We start from the raw sequence: 25,777 nt of genomic DNA on the forward strand, positions 1-25,777 counted from the left end.
GAGTGAGCATGCTGGTAAGGCCCCCCCGTGAGCACAGTGGTAAGGTCCCCCCCTGTGAGTGAGCACAGTGGTAAGGTCCCCCCCCGTGAGCACAGTGGTAAGGTCCCCCCCTGTGAGCACAGTGGTAAGGTCCCCCCCGTGAGCACAGTGGTAAGGTCCCCCCCTGTGAGCACAGTGGTAAGGTCCCCCCCTGTGAGCACAGTGGTAAGGTCCCCCCCGTGAGCACAGTGGTAAGGTCCCCCCACATGTGAGCACAGTGGTAAGGTCCCCCCCTGTGAGTGAGCACAGTGGTAAGGTCCCCCCCGTGAGCACAGTGGTAAGGTCCCCCACGTGTGAGCACAGTGGTAAGGTCCCCCCCCCATGAGTGGGCACAGTGGTAAGGTCCCCCCCTGTGAGCACAGTGGTAAGGTCCCCCCCTGTGAGCACAGTGGTAAGGTCCCCCCCCGTGAGCACAGTGGTAAGGTCCCCCCCATGAGTGGGCACAGTGGTAAGGTCCCCCCACATGTGAGCACAGTGGTAAGGTCCCCCCCCCATGAGTGGGCACAGTGGTAAGGTCCCCCCCATGAGCACAGTGGTAAGGTCCCCCCCTGTGAGCACAGTGGTAAGGTCCCCCCCTGTGAGTGAGCACAGTGGTAAGGTCCCCCCCGTGAGCACAGTGGTAAGGTCCCCCCCTGTGAGTGAGCACAGTGGTAAGGTCCCCCCCTGTGAGTGGGCACAGTGGTAAGGTCCCCCCCTGTGAGTGAGCACAGTGGTAAGGTCCCCCCCCTGTGAGCACAGTGGTAAGGTCCCCCCCTGTGAGTGAGCACAGTGGTAAGGTCCCCCCCTGTGAGCACAGTGGTAAGGTCCCCCCCCCCGTGAGCACAGTGGTAAGGTCCCCCACGTGTGAGCACAGTGGTAAGGTCCCCCCCGTGAGCACAGTGGTAAGGTCCCCCCTGTGAGTAGGCACAGTGGTAAGGTCCCCCCCATGAGTGAGCACAGTGGTAAGGTCCCCCCTGTGAGCACAGTGGTAAGGTCCCCCCCTGTGAGCACAGTGGTAAGGTCCCCCCCATGAGTGGGCACAGTGGTAAGGTCCCCCGAGCATGCTGCTAGCTCCCCCTCACAGTGAGCGAGCTCGCAGGCTAGTCCCCCCCCCACCCCCATGAGCGAGCACTCCGGCTAGGTCCCCCCCCCCATGAGCGAGCATGCTGGCTAGGTCCCCCCGCCCTGTGAGCGAGCACGCCGGCTATTCCCCGCCCTCCCTCCCCCCCACCATGAGCGAGCATGCTGGCTAGGTCCCCCTGTCCGTGTGAGCTTGCTCGCCGGATAGGTTCCCCCCACCCCATGTGAGCGAGCACGCCGTAAGCCTGTGTTTTACCCACGGACAGCCTCGCGCCGAGCTTCCTGCTTGGTCTCCGGGCCCTGGCAAAGCCAACAGACCGACAGGAAGGCATGAGAACGCCGTGCGATTGCTCCCTGCATGGCGCGTGTGTGGTCGGCATCTGAAACGTAGCATGGAGTGTGTTCATGGTGTTTTCTCAGCCTTCGGAGGTGCTAGACTTTTTTTTTTTTTTTGATCAGAATACTGTTCTCCGGTGTTCTGATGACGTCGGTGAGCCCCTCCTTACCTGTCGTAGAAACCGCCCGTGCCCAAGGCAGGAGCTCGGAGACAGCTGTCCTGCGGAGGCGGAGAGGGGCTCAGGTGCAAGCAGACCAGGTCCGTGGTCCGAGTCCGAGAGCCAGCCCGCTCCATCGGGCCGCGGGCCGCGCGTCTGGGCCGTCAGCACCCGACCCCCAGGGCTGGGGGACCTTCTTCCCGCTGAGGGCCTTCGGGCGTTCGGGACATCACTCGGAGCCACGGCACTGCCACCTGCACAGCTCGCCTGCTCCAGGTTCTTGAATAACTAACAATATTTTCTAATCTGTTCTTTCCGAGGCCAATAGAGACCTCTTGTGAGTGCTATCAGAATTTATAACACTTTTCACTTGATTGCACTACTTTTGAGTATGTTACTAGTATTTGAAATAGCATGCAGCAAATATATGCTAAGAATTTCATGCTAAAAAGAGTTGCTGAAGGCTGGAACCGTAGGGAAGTGCACTCTGCTTCTGAAAACTTCCCCGCGTTTTTCTGTCTCTCTCCCTCATCTTTGTCACTTGCCTTTTGCTTCTGTTTGAAGACAGGAAGGGCTGGCACTGTGGCTTAGCAGGTAAGGCCACTGCCAGCATCCCATTGGACACCGGATTCAGACCCGGCTGCTCTGCTCCCGATCCAGCTGTCTGCCATGGCCTGGGAAGGCAGTGGAAGATGGCCAAGTGCTTGGGCCTCTGCACCCGCGTGGGAGACCTGGGCGAAGCTCCTGGCTCCTGGCTTTGGTGTGGCCCAGCCCCAGCATGCTGGCCATTTAGAGAGTGCACCAATGGATGGACGATCTCTCTCTCTATCTCTCTCTCTCTCTCTCTCTCTCTTTCTCTCTGTTTCTTTCCTCTTTTCTGTGGAACTCTTTCAAATAAACAAATCTTTAAAAAAAAAAAAAGACACGGAGAGAGAGAGAGAGAGAGACAGATGGATCTTCCATGTGCTAGTTAATTCCCCAAGTGCCTGCAACACCTCCAGGCCACAGCTAGGCACCAGGCACCACATACAGGTGCCCACAGCGTGACAGGGCCCACGTGCTGAGCTTAGCCAGGACCACATACAGGGGCCCACAGCGTGACAGGGCCCACGTGCTGGGCCACAGCCAGGACCACATACAGGGGCCCACAGCGTGACAGGGCCCACGTGCTGGGCCACAGCCAGGACCACATACAAGTGCCCACAGCGTGACAGGGCCCACGTGCTGGACCACAGCCAGGACCACATACAGGTGCCCACAGCGTGACAGGGCCCACGTGCTGGGCCACAGCCAGGCACCAGGCACCACATACAGGGCCCACGTGCTGGGCCATCGCCACTCCAGGTGTTCAGATTTCTTATTGAAGCCTGGGTTCGAGTCGCACTCTGCTCCCAGTTCCAGCTCCGTGCTGCCGTGCACCCTGGGAGGCAGTGGGGATGGCTCAGGCCCTCAGAGAGCATCCATGTGGGAGACCCAGACAGGCCCAGCACCTGGTTTCGGCCGTTCCAGACCTGGCTGTTGTAGGCGTTTGGGGAGTGACACAGGGAGGAGCGCTCGTCTCACTCTCTCTCTCTCTCTGTCTCTCTGGGTTTCGAATGAAATGAAAGTACAAAAGGGTTTTAGAAAGACGCAGTATTCTCTGTCGTGTCTTGTGGCTTGTCTGTCTTGCTGTTGCGGGTCTCCTCTCCTTGGGCCCTCAGTAAACCCCTTCTCTGTGCTGGAGCCCCACTCCCAGGTACCTCCTTTCTACAGGGCTTCGTTTCTAGGTCTTAACGACCCAATGCCTGACAGTTAGCGGTCTCAGCTCCACAGCTTCTACCCGTCCGTTATTTCTCTGGTGCCTAGCCCAGGAAGGAGGTATGACTGCTGACTCTGAGTCTGGAAGCTCCTGTGTGTCCTGCTGGTGTCTCCTGAGCCCCCGGTGACTTGGCCCGTGCTATTTTAGGAAGTGACGGTTTAGTCTAGACTGCTGCAATAACTGGACAGATGCAGCTGGGCTGTCCCCAGAACTCTCAGGCAAGCGCATCTCTGTGCGCCGTTATTTCTAGATGATAGCAGGGTCCCCGGCGTTATAAAAATACACACACTGAAGTGACTGCAAAGGAGTAAAGACGCCCTGTGCCATTCTGAGTATTTTCTATTTTATAACAAAGGGCTGTAATTACAGTCTGGCAGAAAGGAACTCCCCACAAAAAATATAAAAATAGGGCAGAATGAGCAGAATATATGAATTAATATTTTCTTCTTAAGTGCAAGGCAATATACAAAAACCTTTAAAATGCAAAGGGGTCTGGCTGTGGCTATGCATTTCTGGTTTTAATGTACGCGTTTGTGCCCCGTGAGGTGGCTCGAAGCCATGTGACAGCTTGTTAGAGTCCCTGCTGCGATGACGCCGCGTGGCTGTAGGAGCGGGAAACATGCTGTTTTCTGTGGGGATCTAAGTTCCTTCTCTGGCAGCCCCTGTTCTGGCTGTGGTGCTGTGTTAAGTACAAGGAGAGGAATGGGGTGCGTGGACAGTGCCCAGTCTGTGCCCGCACCCCCTGTGTTAAGTACAAGGAGAGGAACTGGGGGTGCGTGGACAGTGCCCCCCTGTGTTAAGTACTAGGAGAGGAACTGGGGGTGCGTGGACAGTGCCCCCCTGTGTTAAGTACAAGGAGAGGAACGGGGGGTTCATGGACAGTGCCCAGTCTGTGCCCGCGCCCCCTGTGTTAAGTACTAGGGGAGGAACAGGGGGTGCGTGGACAGTGCCCAGTCTGTGCCCGCGCCCCCTGTGTTAAGTACTAGGGGAGGAACGGGGTGTGCATGGACAGTGCCCCCCTGTGTTAAGTACAAGGAGAAGAACGGGGGGTTCATGGACAGTGCCCCCCTGTGTTAAGGACAAGGAGAGGAATGGGGGTTGTGTGGACAGTGCCCAGTCTGTGCCCACGCCCCCTGTGCCAAGTACAAGGAGAGGAACGGGGGGTGCATGGACAGTGCCCCCTGTGCCAAGTACAAGGAGAGGAACGGGGGGTGCATGGACAGTGCCCCCCTGTGTTAAGGACAAGGAGAGGAACGGGGGTGCGTGGACAGCACCCGAATCTGTCCCACACACCTCCTGCTGTGTCCCGGTTTGGGGTTATCCGACTCTGGTCTAAAGCAGCAAATGTCAAATCGATACGTTTTCCTGCTTTAAGAACTAGAACAAAACGAAACGTCATAACCCAGTGACCCAGGAACAGCTAGAGGGAAATGTCACTACGTTCTTTCCAGTGTTCTGCCTGCGTGTGTGGTGTGCGTGTGCCTGTTGGTGGTGACAGCTGGGGGTCTGTGGCCCTGGGTGCTGGTGACAGGCCTTGCTGAGCCCTGCCGTTCTCATGTCGCGTCACTAACACAAGGCTGCGTGTGTGTGTGGTGTGTGGTGTGTGTGTGTGGTATGTATGTGTGTGGTGTGTGTGTGATGTGTGTGGTGTGTATGTGTGTGGTATGTATGGTGTGTATGTGTGTGTGGTGTGTGTGTGTGTGTGATGTGTGTGTGGTGTGTTGTGTGTGGTGTGTTGTGTGTGTGTGTTATGTGTGGTGTGTGTGTGAGTGGGTGTGTGTGGTGTGTGTGTGATGTGTGTGTGTGTGATGTGGTATGTGATGTGTGGTGTGTGTGGTATGTATGTGTGTGTGTGTGGTGTGTGGGTGTGGCGGGGGTGGCACGTGTGTGGGTGACAGGCCTTGCTGAGCCCTGCCGTTCTCGTGCCGCGTCACTAACACCGCTGTGTGTGTTTCAGTGGGACCTGGAGGAGGACTTCCCTGCGTCCTGTGGCAGAGGCGTGGGAGAAGAGGTGCCCTATGATAACGCAGGCCTGTACGATAACTTGCCGTCGCCGAGAATCTTTGCCCGCTGCTCTGCTGACAGGAAGGCTTCCCGGCCGGCCTCTAACCACGGCAGACCCCCCGCCTCCCGCAGCCCGCCTCCCGCCCCGTCTCTCACTAACACCTCTTCTGTGGGGAGGGCGTCTCTCGGGCCTCCCTCTCAGGTACGGCGCCTCGCCTCTAACCCTCTCGGCTCCGCGGTTGTGCAGCTCGCGGTGAGGGGCCGTCGGGGCGAAGCCTCGGGTTGGCGCGGCAGGAACGTGGGGCGCAGCGCCGTGCCGCCTGGCGCGCGCCCGCTGCCTGCCCTCTGGGCGAATTCACCAGGGAGTGTTGTGAGTGAGAACCAGAGAGAGAGGTAACGAAACCCCTCAGCGGTCCTCACGCCCTGCTTCCCTCTGTGTCCGCGTCACGCACGCAGGAAGGGAAGGCGTGCCGCAGCGGTGGCTCGGCTCAGGCTCACAGCTCACGGCCAAGCGTGCTCAGGTGCGCTCACTCTGGTCCGTGAGTGCGAAGGGATACGCGGCAGACCCTCGCAGACGCTGGGGAGGAGTGGTGATGAGCACTGAGTGACGAGTGACCTCGAGATTGACTTTTTACATTTTGTTTTCATGTATTTGAAAAGCAGAGACACAGTGAGAGATAGGGCTCACCGCCCAGAGGCCCACAGCAGGGGTGCTCCATCCGGGTCCCCACGTGAGTCGGCACGTCAGAGCGAGCACGAGCGGAGTCTCCATGAGCCTGTGACCTAGGCGTGGTGTGTGCTCCGCCCAGGGGTCCCGGCACCATCCGTAAGAACAGTGACATAAAGCACATGGGCCTGTTTCCTGATTTTTTCTTTTCCTCCATTCTTTGGGTAATCTTAAAAACCATGAGTGCCAGGTGCGAGCCTGCGGGTTCAGGAGGCGGCAGCTTAGAGCAGCGGCTCCGGGAGGCTGGCGCCACCAGCAGTCCACGGGTAGTGTCTGTGCATCTGTCACCTGTCACAGTCGCCCAGGGGTCGGCCCTGGAGATCCTGAGGGTGCAGCCGGAGACGCAGTCTGGTGTGACAGCCGCTGGCCTCCCGTGTTCTCATCAGTAAGCCGAAGCCTGGGAGGTCCCTCAGGGCTCCAGGAAATTGTAGAAAGCGGGATTGAAAGATGGAGTTCTGTTAGTGCAAGCAGTTTTGAAGTCAGTGTGCTGGCACCGGTGACGTGTCAGCTCACCACTTCAGGAATTCCGTAGGGGAGGTGTCCCTGGCTCACTCATCCTCTCCTACGTGACGGAGCGAGAATTGGCAGCTAGGTTTGTTTGCCGCCAATAAAACAAGAGCCACAGCAGAAGGAGATGCAATGGAACGGGCTTGGCTCTCCCAGGTCAACCCTGGGGGTCAAACTGGATTTACCGCACACCAAGGTGCACCAGTCGCTCGCTGGCCGCGGGCGGCCTGCTGTGTAGCAGTCAGCGCAGCGGTACTGCGTGGCTTCTGTGCTCCCCCTGTGGTCTCCGTAACGCGTCTCTGAGTCCTCCCCTGGGCGCCCCTGTGCATGGAAGGCAGGTACTTACCCAGGAAGCTGTCAGGCGGCAGAGCGCCTGGGTGTGCGGTAACAGCCGCTGTGGTTAGCACACACTTCTGACCTCGCCGGAATGCCCGTGGGCCGTCGCCGCCTGCGCCAGTGCTGTGAGTGGCGTCTGTGCCCCCGGCCAAAGCACAGCCATCCCTCCCTCTGTGAGGACTGCGCCTGGCGCCTCTCGGATGCCGACGTGTGTGGGTGCTTGAGTCCCTGGTCTGCGCTGGTGCCCATGCGTGTGCCTGCCGCGCGTCTGTTCACCCGTGACGCCGTGCAGACGCCGTCCAGACAGCTGCTACTGCCGTGTCGCTTTTCTTTCCCACACGGAAGAGGAAGCCTGCGTGTGTACGCACAGGGACTTCTCAGAGTGTGCGCTCCGCTGGTTCACGGCAGAGTGGAGGCCGCGGGGCCGGGGCCGTGTGGCTCCCGCAGCGCGCAGCTGGAGACGCCCCAGGGCCCACACGGGCTCTGTGCCAGCGCCGGACGTTCTCCGCCGTTCCAGGGGCCTCACGCCGGTCCAGGGCTGGAAGCCAGCGGGGTTTCCTCGGGCTCCCTGTCTCCTGTGTCTCGGCCGTTTCTGCTCACAGGCAGGGACAGAGGTCACCGCAGAGCACACGGCGGTCGTTGGTGTTTGGTGTAACGTCCTCCTATGTTTGTTCGCAGTTCAAGGGGAAGAAGCCCCCAGCAGCGTCTACCGGGGTTCCAGGCAAAGGGAAGGCGGGGAGCGGCCAGCAGAAGAGAGCCGAGAGCGCCGCTGGCGTGAGGCGCACAGCGTCGAGTAAGTGCGCGTTCGCGGGGAAGCGCGGGGCACACGTGGTGCAGGCTGGGATGGCAACGGCGAGGATTCTGTGACTGATGTCCGGAGGAAGGGCCACACCACTGGAGGTCAGAGTGAGGTGACGCTTGCAGGTGCAGGGCAGGGCCTCTGCGAGAGCCGGGGCCCTGGGTAGGAGACAGCTGTGCTGCCGACCTGCTCCTGACGAGTCCTGTGAACGCCCGGGTCTGCGGGCACCTTCACCTCCTCCTGCAGCCAGCACGGGGGGCGCCCTGAAGAGATGCGCCCAATCTCTCCCGAGCTCACCCACCGCTCTGTTCCCCTCTGACCTGCGCTTCGAGTCCGTGGGCCGGGAGCCGGGCGGCGCCGGCCTCCTTGTGGCTGTCACCTGGGCCTTAGCTTCCTGGCAGTGTGTTCCCATGGATCTGCCCTCCCGCCGCCCAGCGTGCCGCGGCCTGGGAGCCGGTCGCCGAGGGCTCTGTCGGCCCGTGCTTGTTCCAGTTCAGGGTGGTTTGCGCCTCCTTCCCACGAGGCCTTCTCCAAGGAGCTCCGTTCACTCTGGTGACATCTGATGGTGGCAAGAGAAAAATAATTAACGCTGGTTGCCTGGGGACCCAAGGCGGGGAAAGGCGTGGGTTAGCGTGCGGGTTCGTTAGGGGAGACCCTAGTGTGGAGATGAGTGGCCCGTATGCAAACTACGTCATCACAGCACCTGGGACGCAGCACTTCCGAGCCAGGTCCCTGAGCCACCGGGGGAGGGCGGGGCGGGGCTGGTTTCCTGTACGGTGTCGGTGTCGTAAGCACAGGGTCGCCTGGGATCATGCCGGCTGCACGGCAGGAGTCAGTGCCTGCAGCGGCCAAGACCAGTGCTGCCTGTGGCCGTGTGGCCCTGCGAGGGCGGGCTCTGGCGTGTCCGTTATCTCCGCCGCTGCGAGAGCGCCAGTGAGCGGCCCCTGCGTCTCAGCATCAGACCATCTCCCAGACGCCACTGTGGGGGTCCCCGTCGTCTCTGCCTGTGGAGGGAGACGGCAGGCTCGCCCAGAGCCGTGCAGCAGGGTGGGGCGTCCGCCTCCCGCAGGCCCCTGTCTGGCCGCCCTCGGCAGCTTGTGGTGCAGCGAGGGAGGCTGGCGTGGGGGCTGTGCCGTGAGCCTGCTGGCCTCGGTGCGTCTGTCCAGAGAGCGGCCGCTGGCTGGCCGATGTCGGAAGGCAGCCCGGGGACCGGTCTGCAGCGCGGGCAGAGCCTCTGAACTTGCCCTGAAGCGAGTTTGGGCTTCACGCATCCGTTTATTTAGCAAGCACCATGTAGTGCTGAATCGTGTCTCCTCAGTGCCCGGCACGAGCGCTCGAGACGGCCTGTGTGCCCGGTCACGAGCTCTCGAGACAGCCCGTGTGCCCTGTGAACACGAACTCTCGTGACAGCCCGTGTGCCCTGTGAACACGAGCTTCATGACGGTGCGTGTGCCTGTGAACACGAGCTCTCGTGACGGCCCGTGTGCCCGTGAACACGAACTCTCGTGACGGCCCGTGTGCTCCCTGTGAACACGAGCTCTCGTGACGGCCCGTGTGCTCCCTGTGAACACGAGCTCTCGTGACGGCCCGTGTGCCTGTGAACACGAGCTCTCGAGACGGCGCGTGTGCCCTGTGAACACGAGCTCTCGTGACGGCCCGTGTGCCTGTGAACACAAGCTCTCATGACGGCCCGTGTGCCCTGTGAACACGAGCTCTCGTGACGGCCCGTGTGCCCTGTGAACACAAGCTCGTGACGGCCCGTGCGCTGCCTCTCTCCTTCATTTCACAGGAGGGGAGCCTGGGGCTCGCAAAGACCGAGTACCTCATCCAGGGTCACGTGGCCAACAAGTGGCACACTCGGCTGCAGCTCCTGCCCGGTCACCCGGCAGACATCCGTGGTGCCTCTGCGTGCCAGAGCAGGCACAGGCTGCCTCCGTCCACACGGGCGCACAGCGCAGGGCAGGACCGTGCGGACCACAGGACACAGATGCAGGGCGGTGTCCTCCCGGGAGCTCCCGTGTGGACGCTCACTTAGGGGCCGTGAGGAAAGGGGTCTCCTGACGCTCTCTCCGCATCTTGAGATCCCGTCCGGGGCAGTGAAGACGTGGAGGTCCTCGCTTTTCTCCTTCCTTCAAGCCAGCCCTCCTCTCTCTTGTTGGGGAAAACGTGGAGTTTCTCCCAGGGGACGCGCTCGGGGTGGTCTGGCCGAGGGCTGGTTCAGCAGGCGTCCGGATCTACCTCTCATGCGCCTGATCCAGCCTGGTTTCTGTCGCTCCTGGTTGTAGATGCTGACCAGTACAAGTACGGGAAGAACCGGGTGGAAGCGGACGCCAAGCGGCTGCAGAGCAAGGAGGAGGAGCTGGTGCGGAGGAAGGAAGCGCTGCGGACCAGGCTGGCCCAGCTGCGGCAGGAGCGCAGGGACCTGCGGGCGGCCATCGAGGCCAACGCTGGTAGGGCCCGCGCCGCGCGGCCCCCGGGGCCTGGGCTCGGAGCAGTCGTGCCCAGCCGCGCTTCCTGGGGCCCAGAGGCGTTGCCGGAGGGCCCGGGGCGGGGACCGGCGTGGTGGGCAGAGGCCATTTGCTGAGGCAGCAGGGGTGCCGACCCCGGAGGCTGTGGATCCCGAGCACAGTGTCTGGGAGGGGGTGGCCGTCGGGCTGCGTGACACTCACAGGTGCCGTCCAGAGGCTCCTGCGGGGGCCTCGCTGAGAAGGGGCTGCCGAGAGCACGGTGGGGGCAGGAGGCCGGGTCAGTGGGACAGGCAGGCCCGGCTTCAGCGAAACCCAGACAGCAGCCAGGGCAGTGCCATGGGTCGGCACGGGGCCAGCACTCTGCTGCCTGCCTCAGGCCGGCTCTTCCCGGGCTTTGCCAGCCCGGCAGGGGAGGGGGGACGCAGGTGCAGAGGACGGGGAGGCCCAGAGGGGCTTTTTTATATTATTTGACAGATAGAGTTAGACAGTGAGAGAGAGAGACAGAGAGAAAGTTCTTCATCCGATGGTTCACCCCCCAAATGGCCGCTACTGCCGGCGCTGCGCTGATCCGAAGCCAGGAGCCAGGTGCTTCTCCTGGTCTCCCATGGGGTGCAGGGCCCAAGCACTTGGGCCATCCTCCACTGCACTCCCTGGCCACAGCAGAGAGCTGGACTGGAAGAGGGGCCACCGGGACTAGAACCGGCACCCATATGGGATGGCAGCACCACAGGCGGAGGATTAACCACGTGAGCCACGGCGCCGGCCCACTGAGGGGCTTGTGGCCATCGAACGGGTTCCTTCCACGCTGACAGCAGCTGCCGCGGTGCCCACCGAGCCAGTAGCAGGGGCTGCAGCCACGCCGGACTGCTGTGGAGTTGAGTGGGGCTGGGCAGGTCGGGAGTCGGGATGGCCCTAGAGCCGGGACAGGGTGTGACGTCCCACTGAGGCTGCCTGGGAGCAGAGCAGAGGTGCAGAGTCCCAGGGCACTCTCGCCCCCGTGCGCAGGCCTGTCACGCCCTCGGCCCTGGGCTCTCATCCGCAGGTGGGTGCGTCACTGCCCCTGGGGGCGCTCCAGTGTAAAGCAGGTGTGCCTCAAGGAAGGGCGGGCCGTGGCCTGTGGCGACGTGGGCTCTGTCACTGACGTGGAGCAGCCGGCAGGAGAGCTGGAATCGGTCAGCGCCGCCTTAGGAACTCGTAGTTCAAGTTCCGCCTTTTGGGCCGGTGCTGTGTTGCGGCAGGTTAAGCCACCACCTGCGAGGCTGCAATCCCACCCGGGTGCAGGTTCACGTCCCGGCTGCTCCCTTCCTGCCCAGCTCCCTGCTATGGCCTGGGAAAGCAGTGGAGGATGGCCGAGTGCCTGGGCCCCTCCCACACGGGAGATCCGGAAGAAGCTCCTGGCTTGAGCCTGGCCCGGCCCTAACCATTGTGGCCATTTGGGGAGTGAGCGAGTAAATGGATGATCTTTCTCTCTCTCTGTCTCTAACTCTGCCTTTCAGATAAATAAACCTTTAAAAATAAAAATGAAATCAGATTTGGTTTTCTCTATAGCTCCAGATCTGGATACTGCTTTAAAAAAAAAATGACAAATTCCACATTTTTACTAAAAATGAGCACAGTGTGGCCTCCTTCAGCGGGTGAGACTCGAGACCCGGGTCCTGGTCCGTGTCCTCCGGGCTGCAGGAAGGCGCGGGACAAGGGCGGGGTTCCCTCACAGCGGCTGCGTTTCAGGGCAGTGTGGGAAGGCCGGCGCCAGCGCCTCAGGGTGGGGCTTCTGCCGTGGGGAGCAGCGCCTACGTGGGAGGGGCGTGTCCTGGTTTCAGGGGGTGTGGGAGGGGCGTGTCCCGGGTCTCAGGGGGTGTGGGAGGGCGTGTCCCGGGTCTCAGGGGGTGTGGGAGGGGCGTGTCCCGGGTTTCAGGGGTGTGGGAGGGGCGTGTCCTGGGTTTCAGGGGGTGTGGGAGGGGCGTGTCCTGGGTTTCAGGGGGGTGTGGGAGGGGCGTGTCCCGGGTTGCAGGGGGGTGTGGGAGGGCGTGTCCCGGGTCTGGGGGGGGTGGGAGGGGCGTGTCCCGGTTTCAGGGGATGTGGGAGGGGCGTGTCCCAGGTCTCAGGGGGTGTGGGAGGGGCGTGTCCCGGGTTGCAGGGGGGGTGTGGGAGTGGGGCGTGTCCCGGGTTTCAGGTTGGTGTGGGAGTGGGGCGTGTCCCGGTTTCAGGCCGGTGTGGGAGCAGGGCGTGTCCCGGTTTCAGGCCGGCAGACGCAGGTGCTCCTGGAAGACAAGCTGAAGAAGCTGGAGGAGGAGTGCAAGCAGAAGGAGGCTGAGCGGGTGAACCTGGAGCTGGAGCTGACCGAGGTCAAGGAGAGCCTGCGGACGGCCCTGGCCGGCGGGCTCACGCTGGGGCTGGCCATCGAGCCCAAGTCGGGGACGTCCAGCCCACAGGTAAGCGCGCCAGCTCCCTGCAGCGGACTGCTGAGGCTCGCCCAGGCCCCGGCACCGCGCGAAGGCGGCCGGCACAGCTCCTCTCTCTGGCACCCAGATGCTGGTGGCCGCAGAATCCCAGTCCCTGTCCTGCCCGGTCTGACCGTGCGAGGCCCGGTTCTCCCGCCGCTCCAGGGTGGAGGCCTGATTTGCTGTTCTGGTCGGATGGAGAGCTGCATTCAAAGCAGCGAATGTGTACAAAGCTTGCCAGGGCTGAGGAACCCGAGCGCAGGGAGCGCAGCCGCCGTCCCGCAGGGCCTAGCAGGACGGGGCCTGGCCAGTCACCCGCGCAGGGACACCAGCACGGTCAGGGGTCCCCCCTGAGGGCTCGCTGTCGTCTTTGTCACTGCTCCGTGGAGTCCTAACGAGCCCGTGAGCCAGGTGTCACGGCTCCCATGTACCAGCGAGGAGCTGAGCCCAGCGAGGTCGGCTTGCTGACGGGAGCGCACGCGCCCGGTGCCCGTGTGCCCAGGCCCCTTCTCAGCTGGTCGCCACGCCACGTCTGCTTCCATCCCGCCCAGCTCCTTCTCTGGCTGCTCGGGGAAGTGCCGAGCCTGGAAGATGCCACCGGTAACATCTCAGTAACACGTACCCGTGTGCACACGCATGCATACATGCAGTACACACACGGGCGTGCACACATACACTCACATATGCATAGACTTGCACACACATGCACACAGGCGCACACACATGCCCCACCCCAGCACTGGGTGCATGTACAGGCAGGACCCATAGGCCCGTAGCACTCTAGTGCCTCCGAAAGCCGGCGTCCCTGCTCGCCGCTGGCCTGCCGTCTGTTCTCCCCTCCCCCTCCCCAGCGTCCATCAACGCAGGGACCACCACCCTCACTTCAGCAGCTGTGCGCGGTGGAGCGGGGAGGCGGCAGTGGGGAGGGGCAGGCCAGGCCCAGCGTTTCCTGCGTGGGGTGGAGACGCCACGCGGCACACGTGTGCCTGCCCTCCTACGCTCCCGACCGCGTAGCTGAGTCCCGCTGAGCGAGTGTGAGTGTGCAAAGTGCAGTGACGTGACTGTCACTGTAACCAGCGCTGACGGTCTAGCCCTGCTCACTGCGCACGCTCCTGCTGCCCGCTGTGGGAGGTGACAGGCGAGCCCGCCTCCCTCCTGGAGCAGCACGGCCTGTGTGTCAGACACCAGCGGTCCCTGAAGGCAGTGCCGCAGGCACAGGGAGGCGTGGGCGCGGTGGAGCTGTGACGTGGGCGTCCCTGGCCTCCAGGCTGGACACGGACAGGCCCAGGGTGTGCTGAGGAAGGCCTGTGTGGCCCCGTGCCCTGGTGCGTACAGAGGTCTGGTCCCCATGATGCGTCCCTAGGGTCCTAGGTGAGCCAGCCCGCGGCCCCATGCCCTTCTCTTCCTGTCTGGAGGGGGCGGGGCAGGAGGCATCTGGAGTTTTGCTGTGGCCTCTTTGGTCAGCTCCCCCTTCCCACATGGGCAAAGCCATCCTCTGGAGGCCCAGGGCACGGCTCACCTCTGAGGGCCGTCAGCAGGCTGGGTCAGAGACCGGCCCTTCCAGATGTAGGCCACGTGCTGCCGAGACAGATGCTGCTGCCGTTCCTGCCTGCTCCCCACCACCACGCACACCCGTCCCGTGCCTCGTCCGAGCCTTCCCGGGAAGGCTGGTGCGCTGGTGGTGTGGCCGCCTGTCTGGGCAGAGGTTGGAGCAGGGCTCTGGGGCCTGCAGGCCTCCACCAGTAAGAGCAGGGAGTGCTGTCTCCGGGGTGCAGCAGGCGGCCGGCCCTGCCCCCAGACAGCACCCCGTAACTCCATGAGGAGGAGCAGAGACAGGCCTGGGGGCTCTGGGGGCGCTCCAGTCCACAGGGCGCCTCCCAGCACTCCGTCAGTTGGCCCCCGCGTGGCTGCCGTGTCCCTGGCGGCGAGATGGGATCCCGTGTGCTCAGGGACGGCCGACCCACGGGAATGCACTTAGAGAATTAGACGTGTGATCTATGCGGAGGGGCAGATGAGTGGCAGCGAGACCGCGGTGGGAGAGCCCGGCTCCGGGCGCGGCCGATGAGGCCCCGAGCCCCACCCTCACTGCTCCCAGCCAGGGCAGGCAGGTGGGAGCGGCCGCCCGGGCTCTGTGTCCCCGTCACGGCCCTCGGGCCCAGGCCGCGCCCTCGGGTCGTCCTTACTGCTCACTCTCTCTCCTGTCTCCTGCTGGCGAGCACGAGCGGCCCGGGAGCCGTGCCTCCCACAGTTTTCCTCTCCCTCGCCAGTCTCCCGGCCTGCGGCACCGGACGCTGGAGAACTCGCCCATCTCCAGCTGCGACACGAGCGACACCGAAGGCCCCCTGCCCGTGAACAGCGCGGCCGTCCTGAAGAAGAGCCAGCCGGCTGCCGGCAGCTCCCCCTGCCGCGGGCACGTGCTACGCAAGGCCAAGGTGAGGTCCTGAGCCCGGGGCACCGGAGCTTTCGGGTGGCGCGCAGGGCGCCGTCTCCCCGCACGCCGGCTTCCCACAGCCGTTCTGGGTCTGAACAGCCGCTTCCCAAGTCCCTGCCGCCCCAGGGACCCGGTCAGGAGCTGGATCGAGGGCAGGGGCACCCGCCCTGGCTTCAGGTTTCCGGTCAGGGCCTGCACGTGGCACGTACCCCACATTTGGCGTCCACACTTTTTTCTTTTTTAAGATTTATTTATTTGAAAGAGTTACAGAGAGAGGGAGGGCGTCTACCCATTGGTTTACTCCCTGGATGGATGCCACAGCCAGCACTGGCCCGGGCAGAAGCCAGGAGCTTCCTCCAGGTCTCCCACATGGGCGCGGGGACCCAGACACTCGGGCCGTCCTCCACTGCCGTCCCAGGTGCATTAGCAGGGAGCCGTCCCAGGTGCATTAGCAGGGAGCTGCATCAGAAGACGAGCAGCCGGGACTGGACCCAGCGCCCATCTGGGATGCCGGCACCACAGCCGGCGGCTTTTCCCGCTGCGCCAAAGCACAGGCCACAACCACACTTTCCCGTCCCCGGTAACCTCTGACTCTGCTTCCGTGTGCTAGTGTGGCTTCTCCAGGGACCTCACGCAGGTGCTGTGTGGATACTCGGTGTTGCCCGCGGACGTGGGGCTGTGCCTGTGTGCGGGCTGCTGTTCGTGGGGCCCCTGCTCTCAGCCCTTCGGCTGGCTGCCCCACCGCGTGGCAGCCTGCTTCGGGAAGGCCGGTGTTGGCCACGGCCCGCCTGTCTCAGCCTGGTCCTTGCTTCTGGTCTCACCCGGCTTCCTTTCTCTAGGAATGGGAGTTGAAGAACGGGACATAAGGGCAGGCCCGGGGCCCCGGACCGACTGCCCACCCGACACCGGCTCCTCGTCTGCGTCACCGCGGGAAGCTGAGCCCAGAGCAGCCCGGGCGGCGCGGCGAGAGCTTTGTGCCGGCGCGGATGCCGGCCCCCGGGCCTGGCGCGGTCTTCTCTCTGCTGTATCCTGGCGCCCTTTAAAGAGTTTACTTCAAGACTCGGCTTCCGACTCTGTGAAAAGAGACAAAGTGCCGAGCAGGTGCAGGCCCTGCGGCCACGGTGAAGTGCTGCCTTGGCCGTCAGAGCCACCGCTTGATCCATTGCTCCCCAAGGGCAGCCTGGCCACGGCGGGCTCCGCTCAGCCCTGGAAGAGCTGGGCGCGGCCGGCTGTGAGCGGGGCTGTGAGCGGGACCCACGCAGCACCAGGCCTCCTGCTCGTCTGCTGGGGGCCGGGGGCCGCAGAGCCGCGACCTGAATCCTGCTGCCCGGGCTGCGGGGCGGGGGCCTGCCTGCCTTGCTCCTCTTCCCCATCTCTGGTTTTGACAGACGCTTCTGTCACCAGGACATGAAAAGCTGCCGTTCTTTTTAGCCTGTTTTTTTTTTTTTTTAAGTCGTCTCTTTGTTGTCTCTCACGCTCGGATCTGAGGGCTTCCCAGAGTCGTGTCTATTTTATCAGGACGCGCGCCTCCCCCTCCCCCTCCAGCACCTGCCTGGCCTCACAGCAGGCGAGGGCTCGTTGTCTGGTTCCAGCACGTTCCTCAGAGACGGGACTCACGTCTGCGGCCTCGCAGAGCTGCCCTCCCCCGCCCCTCAGCCCACGTGGGGCCTCCTGGTCCGCGTCCTTGTCCTCGTTTGTCCCCCTGTGCCACAGTTCCCGGAGGGACGTGGCTGGGATGTGCTTCTGCCCTACCCGCGGCAGGGTCCCTGGACTCCGCCGTCTCCCAAGGGCCACTGCAGACCTCCCTGGTGGGTGCAGATGCAGCCACTGGCGAGGCGTGGACGTGTCCTCCGAGACTGTCAGCACAGGCGGTGACATCGCCGCACGTGGTGCAAGCCCACCACACGCCATCCAAACATTCCCGGTGTGGGCAGGAAGCCGGTCTCCCGGCCCCTCCGCAGGGGCACCCGCAGCGGCCCCGCCCTGCCGGGCAGCAGCGGCTGTCACGGGGCCGGAAAGTGGCCGCCCGCACCGAGACGCCGTCACGGCCAGGACTGGAAGCCGCTTCCCTGCCCGTCCGAGACCTGAGCTCACCGCAGAGCCGCCTGTCGACTGCACGCTCCCTGGCCGCCCTTCCTTCGCGGCGTAGGGAGAGGAGGCGCTGCCCGCCAGGGAACCCAGCTCGGGGGCCCCGTCACCACAGGAGGCCGTGGCCACCTCGCAGCGCAGGAGTCACCTGAAACCAGAAGGCGGTTTGAGCCACCGCGGATCTGTGCCGCCCTGTGCCAGAGTCCCTCTCTGAGCAGAGCCTGGGCCAGGAGAGGGAAGGGAGGGGCTGGCCTGTCCGGGCTGGGAGAGGGAAGGGAGGGGCCGGCCTGCACCCTTGGCCTGGCCGCCGAGCCGCCAAGCCGCCAGTGTGGCCTCGGGCACCACACGCTCTCCCCCGTGCGGGGCCGCCCCAGTACACGGCTGCGCGTCGGGTCCGTCTTTGAGAACCTGCCTGCAGCTCCAGGAAGACACCAGACAGTCGCGTCCTCGCCCACAGAGCCACAGGGAGCGGCCCGTGGAGGGCGAGGCCCCGATCCCCCGACACACACTCGATCAGAAAGTCGCTTTAAAGCGTTTACTCAAAATAAGTTATTTATTTGTACATGTTTGGTGAGTGTAGTTTTTAATTTATGTCTGTACATATTAGTCACACGCGAGACGGCGTCGGGACTCCCACAGCGGGCTCCGGCCGCTTCCCGCCCCGGCCCCTACCCAGCACCCTCCGCCAGGGCGCAGGGCAGTCCCACCGGGAGAAGTCCAGTGTCTCGGAAGACGTCACCTCCCGCCGTAACGGGCAGCCCCCTCCACAGAGAGCTGCGCACCCTGGGCTCTGCGCGCGGTTCCCCAAGCCGCCACCGCCGCCCCCTCCCGCGGCTATGGAGTATGCAGCTGCCCGCAGCCCCTCCGCAGAAGCTGGTGCTGGGCTCGGCCTGCGTCAGGGAAGCCAGCATCCATGCGGGCAAGGGGGCGGCCGCACGCTCCGCCCAGGCACGGGCTGGCTCCCTGCAGGCCTGCTCCGTGATGGCGCCCGCCTCACCTCACCCTCCCACTCGCCCCTGTCTACGTAAGCAGTCCCATCGGGTAGGCTGCCCATTTGTCACCTTGTGTCCTGCGCTCTGAAGGCCACCCCAGGGACGGTCAGAAGGTGTGAACCCGCTCCCATTCCTGCATAGACAGCCTGCCCAGGAGGTGTGAACCCGCTCCTGTACCTGCATAGATGGCCTGCCCAGGAGGTGTGAACCCGCTCCCGTTCCTGCATAGACAGCCTGCCCAGGAGGTGTGAACCCACTCCTGTACCTGCATAGATGGCCTGCACCCCGGAAGGTGTGAACCCGCTCCTGTACCTGCATAGATGGCCTGCACCCCGGAAGGTGTGAACCCGCTCCTGTACCTGCATAGATGGCCTGCACCCCAGAAGGTGTGAACCCGCTCCTGTACCTGCATAGATGGCCTGCACCCCAGGAGGTGTGAACCCACTCCTGTACCTGCAGACGGCCTGCCCAGGAGGTGTGAACCCGCTCCTGTACCTGCATAGATGGCCTGCCCAGGAGGTGTGAACCCGCTCCTGTACCTGCAGACGGCCTGCCCAGGAGGTGTGAACCCACTCCTGTACCTGCATAGATGGCCTGCACCCCAGAAGGTGTGAACCCGCTCCTGTACCTGCATAGATGGCCTGCACCCCAGGAGGTGTGAACCCACTCCTGTACCTGCAGATGGCCTGCCCAGGAGGTGTGAACCCGCTCCTGTACCTGCAGACGGCCTGCCCAGGAGGTGTGAACCTGCTCCCGTACCTGCATAGATGGCCTGCCCAGGAGGTGTGAACCCGCTCCTGTACCTGCAGACGGCCTGCCCAGGAGGTGTGAACCTGCTCCCATACCTGCATAGATGGCCTGCACCCCAGAAGGTGTGAACCCACTCCTGTACCTGCATAGATGGCCTGCACCCCAGGAGGTGTGAACCCGCTCCCGTACCTGCAGACAGCCTGCCCAGGAGGTGTGAACCCGCTCCTGTACCTGCAGACGGCCTGCCCAGGAGGTGTGAACCTGCTCCCATACCTGCATAGATGGCCTGCACCCCAGAAGGTGTGAACCCGCTCCTGTACCTGCATAGATGGCCTGCACCCCAGGAGGTGTGAACCCGCTCCCGTACCTGCAGACAGCCTGCCAGGAGGTGTGAACCCGCTCCTGTACCTGCAGACAGCCTGCCAGGAGGTGTGAACCCGCTCCTGTACCTGCAGACAGCCTGCCCAGGAGGTGTGAACCCGCTCCTGTACCTGCATAGATGGCCTGCCCAGGAGGTGTGAACCCGCTCCTGTACCTGCAGACGGCCTGCCCAGGAGGTGTGAACCCACTCCCATACCTGCAGACAGCCTGCCAGGAGGTGTTAACACCGTGGCCTCCTGTCTTCTTAGGGGAGCAGTCATTTTGAATTCACCGTCCAGCTGCAGAGGGTTTTGTGGCCCTGTTACGACTACCTCGTGATCTGGCCACGGTGGGCGGGGCCACACTGAAAGGGGCGGGGCCTTGGGGGCACCCACACTTTGGGGGCCCTGCACCTGCCTGCCCTCGGGTCCTTCCAGAAGAGCCCAGCCCCCCAGCACGCCTCCCCCTGCCGCCATGGAAGAGGTAAATAGGGTCTGCGGCCGCAGCCCTTAGGGACCAAAGGCGTTTCTAACGGGGTCGTCTCTTGATGTGCTAACAAGAACGGAAACTGTTGACTTTGAATTTTAACATCAACTTTTAAATTATAGGTATTCAGAATTAATTGACCACGGCTGTAAGTTGTAAGATGTTTTCATATTAAGAATGTAATTATTTCCTTATTGTATTTTTTAAAAAAACTAAATTCATATTTAAAATTGAAAGAAACAGGCAAAGAAACAGGCTTTTTTATTAACTCTGATGGCAGTGCCCGTCTGCAGCAACTGTACCTGTATTCTCACGGTGTTTCCCGTGTATTTAATTCCTGAAGCAGCGTGGGTGCGCACACGAGCTCTGAGCCATCTGCCCCGTGCTGTAGTGGCTGCGGCTTCCTGCTGTACTGACTGGTTTTCTACTGTGCCCACGCGTGAGCCCCGACCGGCGCCCCGCGGCGCGACCCTGTGTATCACCAATAAACTCACGCGGCCCCAGCCCCGGCTGGCCGCTCTCCCCGAAGTCCGAGCCTGAGTTGACTGGAGTGGGCGGGGCCTCTCTCAGCCACGGCTGTCCCGGGAGCCACGGGGCCTTCGGTGCGCGCAGCCAAGCCCCACTCCTCCACAGCTGCAGGGCTGCCCCGTGCCAGGCCGCGGGCCAGGTGCTGGGGACGGAGGTGAACCAGGCGGGACCCCTGCTTGTCCCGGGCCGACAGGTGCACGGGTCCCCGCGTGCTCCTCTTCCAGTGGGGACCTTGAGGGGACAAAGTGCTGCTGACTGAGGCGTGGCGGGGTTTGCAGAGGGTGGGGTCTGTTTATTGACTAGAGTGAGCTGCCTTCTGCCGGCTCACGCCCCAGGGGTCCGCAAGGCGAGGCTGGGGGCCGGGAACTCCTTCCCAGGGCCCCCGTGGGTGGCAGGAGCTCAGCCACTGGAGCCGTCAGCGCTGAGCCCAGGGCCCAGCGGCTGCACGAGGGCAGCTGGGTCAGGAGCCATCAAACCCAGGGCGCTTGGGGGGAACGGGGCCTCGTGTCCCAGCCACGTGGGGGGCGGGGGGCAGTGTTGAAGGAGGAACTGGGTGAGGAGAGGCGACAGCAGGAGCGGGGGGGGCAGGGTCTGCGGGCTGAGCGGAGGACGCGTTCCCTGTGGGGTGCGGTGCTGCACTGAAGCCCGTGTGACGGGGCGGGGCGGGCAGTGGAAGGACCCCAGCTGGCCCGGCGCTGGTGGCTCGGTGGCCGGCAGGTGTGCTCCCCAGCCCAGGCCACTGCTGGGCTCGGAGCACAGGGCACCCCCGGCCGGTTGCCACTTGAAGGGGGGGGTCTCTCCAATTTTTTCTGAAACTCGGGGCACCAGAGCTCTCAGCCTTGCGGTTTTGTTTGTTTTTTAGAGATTTTATTTATTTAAGAGGTAGAGCTACAGACAGTGAGTGGGAGACACACACACACACACACACACAGAGAGAGAGAGAGAGAGAGAGGTCTTCCATCCACTGGTTCACTCCCCAGATGGCTGCAATGGGCGAAGCTGTGTCGATCCAAAGCCAGGAGCCAAGAGCCTCCTCCGGGTCTCCCACGCGGGTGCAGGGGCCCAGGCGCTCGGGCCATCTGCTGCTATCCCAGGCCACTAGCAGGGAGCTGGATCGGAAGTGGAGCAGCTGGGACTGGAACCAGCGCCCGTGTGGGATGCCGGCTCCACAGGCAGCTTAACCTACAGCACAGTGCCGGCCCCAGGCTCATTTTAAAACCACGTGGAGAACCCAGGCTGTTCCTCCTGGGAATTCTAGTTTGGGGGGCAGGTGACACAGGCGTCGCCAGCATAGATCAGGAGTCCGGCTCCTTGGAGGGGGCGCAGGGAAAACCAGCTGCTGTCTGATCCCCGAGTTGAGTCCTAGGAGGGAAGCTCTGTTGGGAGGGGCCGATGCAGGCCAGCTGCGCTCAGCTCCCGGTGTCGGGGGAGGGGTCCACCCTGGGACTGCCCGCCGGGCTGGAGGGTCCAGTGGAGCTGAGCTGCCCACTGCCCCAGCCTCCCAGCCGTCTCCTCTCGATGCTTTGACCTGCGGGGCCCCGCTGACCCCTCAGGGCTCCTGTCCAAGGCCGCCCGGCTTCTAGAGCCCCGCCCCGTCCGTGTCACGGGCGTGCTCAGGGCTCCACCCACTGCCCAGGAAATCCCTCAAACGGCCTGGCGCTGGGCCTGCTCCCCAGCCTCACCCAGTCCTCCGTGCGCCCGGGAACCTCGGTAAAGGCTCCTGGCTCTGCCCGGTTCCCCACCCGGCCCCGACCCGAGACCGTGAGTAGGACTGCAGTGACCCTGTGTCCCCATGTGTTGGCCTCGTCACACCCGAGTCGTCATAAAACACAGAGCCCGCCATCACCCAGGAGTGGCCGGGTGAGGGCGCGGGGCTCCTGCCACATGGCTGGGTGTGCCGGGCGGCCCAGGCTGCTACAGGACGGACTTGGTCTTCCATGGGGCGCGGCAGGGCAGGGCCGACACCTGCGCCAGTTGTGAGCCCACAGGAGGTGGCACAGTGCAGGGAAGCTGGCGGGGCGCCGGGCTCTCAAGGCCTGGGCCGTTCCCATGTAGACCTGCAATCAGCCCCCCGCCCCCAGGAACCTGGCCTGGCCCTGCTGCCGGCCACCTGCGGCCAGGGCAGGTCGCTGGCAAGCGGCTCTGCGCCCCTCCAGGCCCTGGCGACACCCGGATCCCTGGGCCCCACCTGCTGCCCCGAGACCCTCATTGCGACCCTTGGCCTTTCCTCTGGCCTGTGAGGAGGCATCCTGGGGAGGCCCCTCCCATGCAGCTCCAGTCTCCCAAACCCCTCCTCTCCCGGGTGGGGCAGAGGGAGTCCCGCAGGGGGACACCGAGGACAGGGAGTGATGTGTTCTGGCCCCTTGCCTGAGGTCAGGCCCTCCCAGGCCAGGCAGAGACCTACAGCTGGTGCTCCCGCCCCGCCCACTCTCGCAGTTCCCGTAGGCACCGCACCTGGACTTGGGGGGGGGGGGGCGCAAGACTTCCTGGCGGCTGAAGCTCCGCAGTGTTTGTCCTGCGGCCGGCACCGGCCTGGTGCTTCCTGCTGCACGCGCCGGCGTGGGTGCCAAGGGCCCGCCTCAGGAGCACCGTGTGACGGGCACCTGCGGGTCCGGGAGGTGGCCCAGCCCCCTCAGCTGGCCGCTCGCTTGTCCAGCAAAGGCTTCGTGAGCCCTCCGGGTCTGAGGTTGGAGTGGGGGGAGGGGAGGGCGCGCTGGTGGCATGGGTGCATGGATCCCAACTGTCCGTGGCAGATGGGGGCGTGGCGCAGCTGGGTGGGTCCAGGATGCTGGGATGGAGCTCACTGCTGTGGGGAGCACCCTGGGAGCCCCTGGGGCTCACGGAGCCACCCCGTGGAAGCTCGGGGTCACACAGGGACAGTGGCCTGGGGCAGGAGGATCCACGGCGCCTCCTGGTGTCCCGAGGCAGAGGGGGTGTCCCAGCAGCCATCACGAGGGGATGCTCTGTGGGGGTCCACTGCTCACGTGTCCCTGGGGCTGGGACACGTGGATAGGCCCCTGAGCTGTCCACAGAACAAGTGGGCACCACGGAGCTGGGGGCCAGAGGCCCGCGTGGATTCCCAGACCTGAGCCAGTCGTCACACCCGGAGCTCTGGGGGCCTGCTGCCGGGGTCTCCAGCCCTCCCCCCGGGCACTGCCGGGAGAGCAGTGGGGCCACGGCAGGTGTCAGCCAGGGGCCGTGGCCAGTGTCGCTGGAGTTCTGATCGCCTCTTGGCCTGGACGTGGGGGTGGGGTCCACAGAAGCCCCTAGTGCTCTCCAGACCCCAGGGGCTGTCTTGGAGGAGGAGCCCCGTGAGGAGCGCCCCCCCCCACTAAACCACACCCAGGAGTCGCCTCCCACGCCCGGCCGTCCCCCTCAGGGAGGAGCTGAGCCCCCGAGCCTGTGCAGACGCGCTGATGGCCCCAAGGAGGCCCCCACCCTGCCGCAGGCTCAGCTCTGAGCCCCCGGCCCCAGGGAGGAGAGCACCGGGAGCCTGGCTCAGACCCGCTGTGCCTGAGCCCAAACTCGGGGTCAGGGGCCGCCTGTGAGGGTGGGACAGGCAGCCAGGGCCCTGGCTGTGGGATCGAGGGGTATCTGGACAGCCGCTGCGGGACCAGATCTCGGCCCGCACTGGGGTCCCCGCACCCCTGCACCAAGCGAGCCTGGCGGCGGGGAGTCAGGCGCGCACAGGCACTGGCCGCGTGCAGCCAGCCGGTGTCAGGAGCGCATTCCCACTGGCGTCCAGCGAGCTGGCGGCCAGCGCATGCACACTGGCGGCTGGTAGCCCCCTGGCCCCAGTGCCACTCCCTTCGTGTTCCACTCCTGGGCGGCCCCTCACCCAGGGGCTGGCGCTTTGGCCTCCCCAGGTGGGTAGGAAGACTGCTTGGGGGTTGGTGTTTTGCCAGCTCAATGGGCAGTGACGTCACATGAAGTGGACCCTTCAGATCAAGGGGCGGCCCCTGCCCTCACGCCTGGGGTCAAGCCGGCACCACCGGTGGCTTCCCCTGGCAGTTGTCTAAAGGAAGGGCAGGCACCGGCTGCTTCTGGGTGCTATGGCTCTCGCTTCTTTTAAAATTTTTTTTAAAAATTTATTTGAGAGAGAGAGAGAGAGAGAGACAGAGATCTTCCATCCACTTGGTCACTCCCCAAACACCCACGACAGCGGGGCCTGGGCCAGGCCGGGTCTCCCACGTGGCTGGCAGTGGCCCAAGCACCAGCGTCCTCTGCCACCTTGTCAGGCGCACTAGCAGGGAGCTGGATGGAAAGTGGCGCAGCCGGGACTTGAACCAGTGCTCGGGGAAGGGCTGCTGGCGTTGGGGGCGGTGGCGTAACCTCCGGGCCACACTGCCGGCCCCTGTCCTGCCTGCCCACTCCTTGGAAGCAGCTCTCCTTTCCTGGGTGGGTGGGCCGTAGCTCCGCCTATGGGGTGGGGGGACGTGGGATTTGCCGCCAGGAGCGCCTGGTGCCTCCTGGGAGTGCCCCAGGCGGAGTCGCCACCAGAGGGAGGGAGACGTGGAGTCTGGCGCAGCTGCAGCCCCAGGACACCTCCTGCCCCGCCCCCCAGCCATGGGAGGGGCCAGGGGACCCAGCCTGAGGGTCTCCCCTCGCCGGCGCTGGATTTGCTCCCGCGGCCCAGGGTGCGTGGGCTCTGTGCCAGGCCACGTGCGCCCCTTCTGTTTCCGCGGCCGCATCCCCACAGCCACCTGGCTGCTTTCCCGGGCGCGCAGAGCAGTGGGGACAGAGGCTCCCCACCTGGGCGCTGCCCTGGGCCCCGTTCCCAGGGGCAAGCCCCCTGTCCCCGCCTCGGCCGGCTCCTGGGCCCCTTGTGTGGCTCCGCCCACTTGGCCCTAAGCACTGGCCCTGGCTGTGGCCTGCTGTCCCTGGGCATCGCCCCTCTCCGCGTCTCCTGGCGCGTGCGCAGCCTCCGGCCCGGCCCTCCCCGTCCCCCCGCAACCCCCCAGCACCTGCTCTCCGCCCCAGGGCACGCGAAGCCTCTGACTTCGTCCTGGCCTCCGGGCGGACCCTGCATCCTTTCCCCTGGGCGCTCCCTGGGCTGTGCCTCTGCCTGGCCCCCGGCCCGCACACGGTGGGCTGACACGCAGACCCTGACTCCCAGCCTCTGCCGGCCTCCCTGGCCCTGGCAGGACTGGTGAAGGGGGCGTCAGTGTCGCCGGCCTGCCACCAGGAAGGCTCATAGGGTGCCCGGGACGTGCCGGCAGCGGCCGCGGGGCATTACTGCCATCAGCGCCCAGTGGGCGGCAGGTGCAGCCCCCAAGCCCCTCACCCCGGCCGGGACGCTGCATGCGGCCCTGCTGGGTTCCAGACACCACTGCTCACTCCGGTCCGGTCCGCCCCGGCCTGAGCCCGTGCACGCCTGGGGCCGCCCCACCCCCAGCGGACCCAGGCCCCCTGCGGACCCGTTGCCCTGGCGACCACCGACCCCATCCCTGATGGTCACCTCGCTGCCCCC

At 64.4% G+C, this 25,777-nt stretch overlaps 1 protein-coding gene across 11 annotated transcripts in view; it reads left to right on the forward strand.

The window, feature by feature from the left end:
- AFAP1 (actin filament associated protein 1) overlaps nt 1–20,307 on the forward strand; it is a 174,946-nt gene extending 154,639 nt beyond the window's left edge. For 5 of the 11 annotated variants that reach the window (XM_070068012.1, XM_070068013.1, XM_070068016.1 and 2 more), the window contains 6 exons: nt 5,348–5,596; nt 7,643–7,757; nt 10,049–10,213; nt 12,473–12,663; nt 14,940–15,104; nt 15,943–20,307. In XM_070068012.1, coding sequence (XP_069924113.1) covers nt 5,348–5,596; nt 7,643–7,757; nt 10,049–10,213; nt 12,473–12,663; nt 14,940–15,104; nt 15,943–15,969 — 912 coding nt within the window. In that variant the 3' untranslated portion in view covers nt 15,970–20,307. The remainder of the gene's footprint in view (nt 1–5,347; nt 5,597–7,642; nt 7,758–10,048; nt 10,214–12,472; nt 12,664–14,939; nt 15,105–15,942) is intronic. The other 6 variants (XR_011386175.1, XR_011386174.1, XR_011386176.1 and 3 more) reach the window with 6 other exon arrangements.
- Nucleotides 20,308–25,777: the final 5,470 nt, after the last annotated feature.

Source organism: Oryctolagus cuniculus, chromosome 2, assembly GCF_964237555.1.
Source record: "Oryctolagus cuniculus chromosome 2, mOryCun1.1, whole genome shotgun sequence".
Lineage (NCBI taxonomy): Eukaryota > Metazoa > Chordata > Mammalia > Lagomorpha > Leporidae > Oryctolagus > Oryctolagus cuniculus.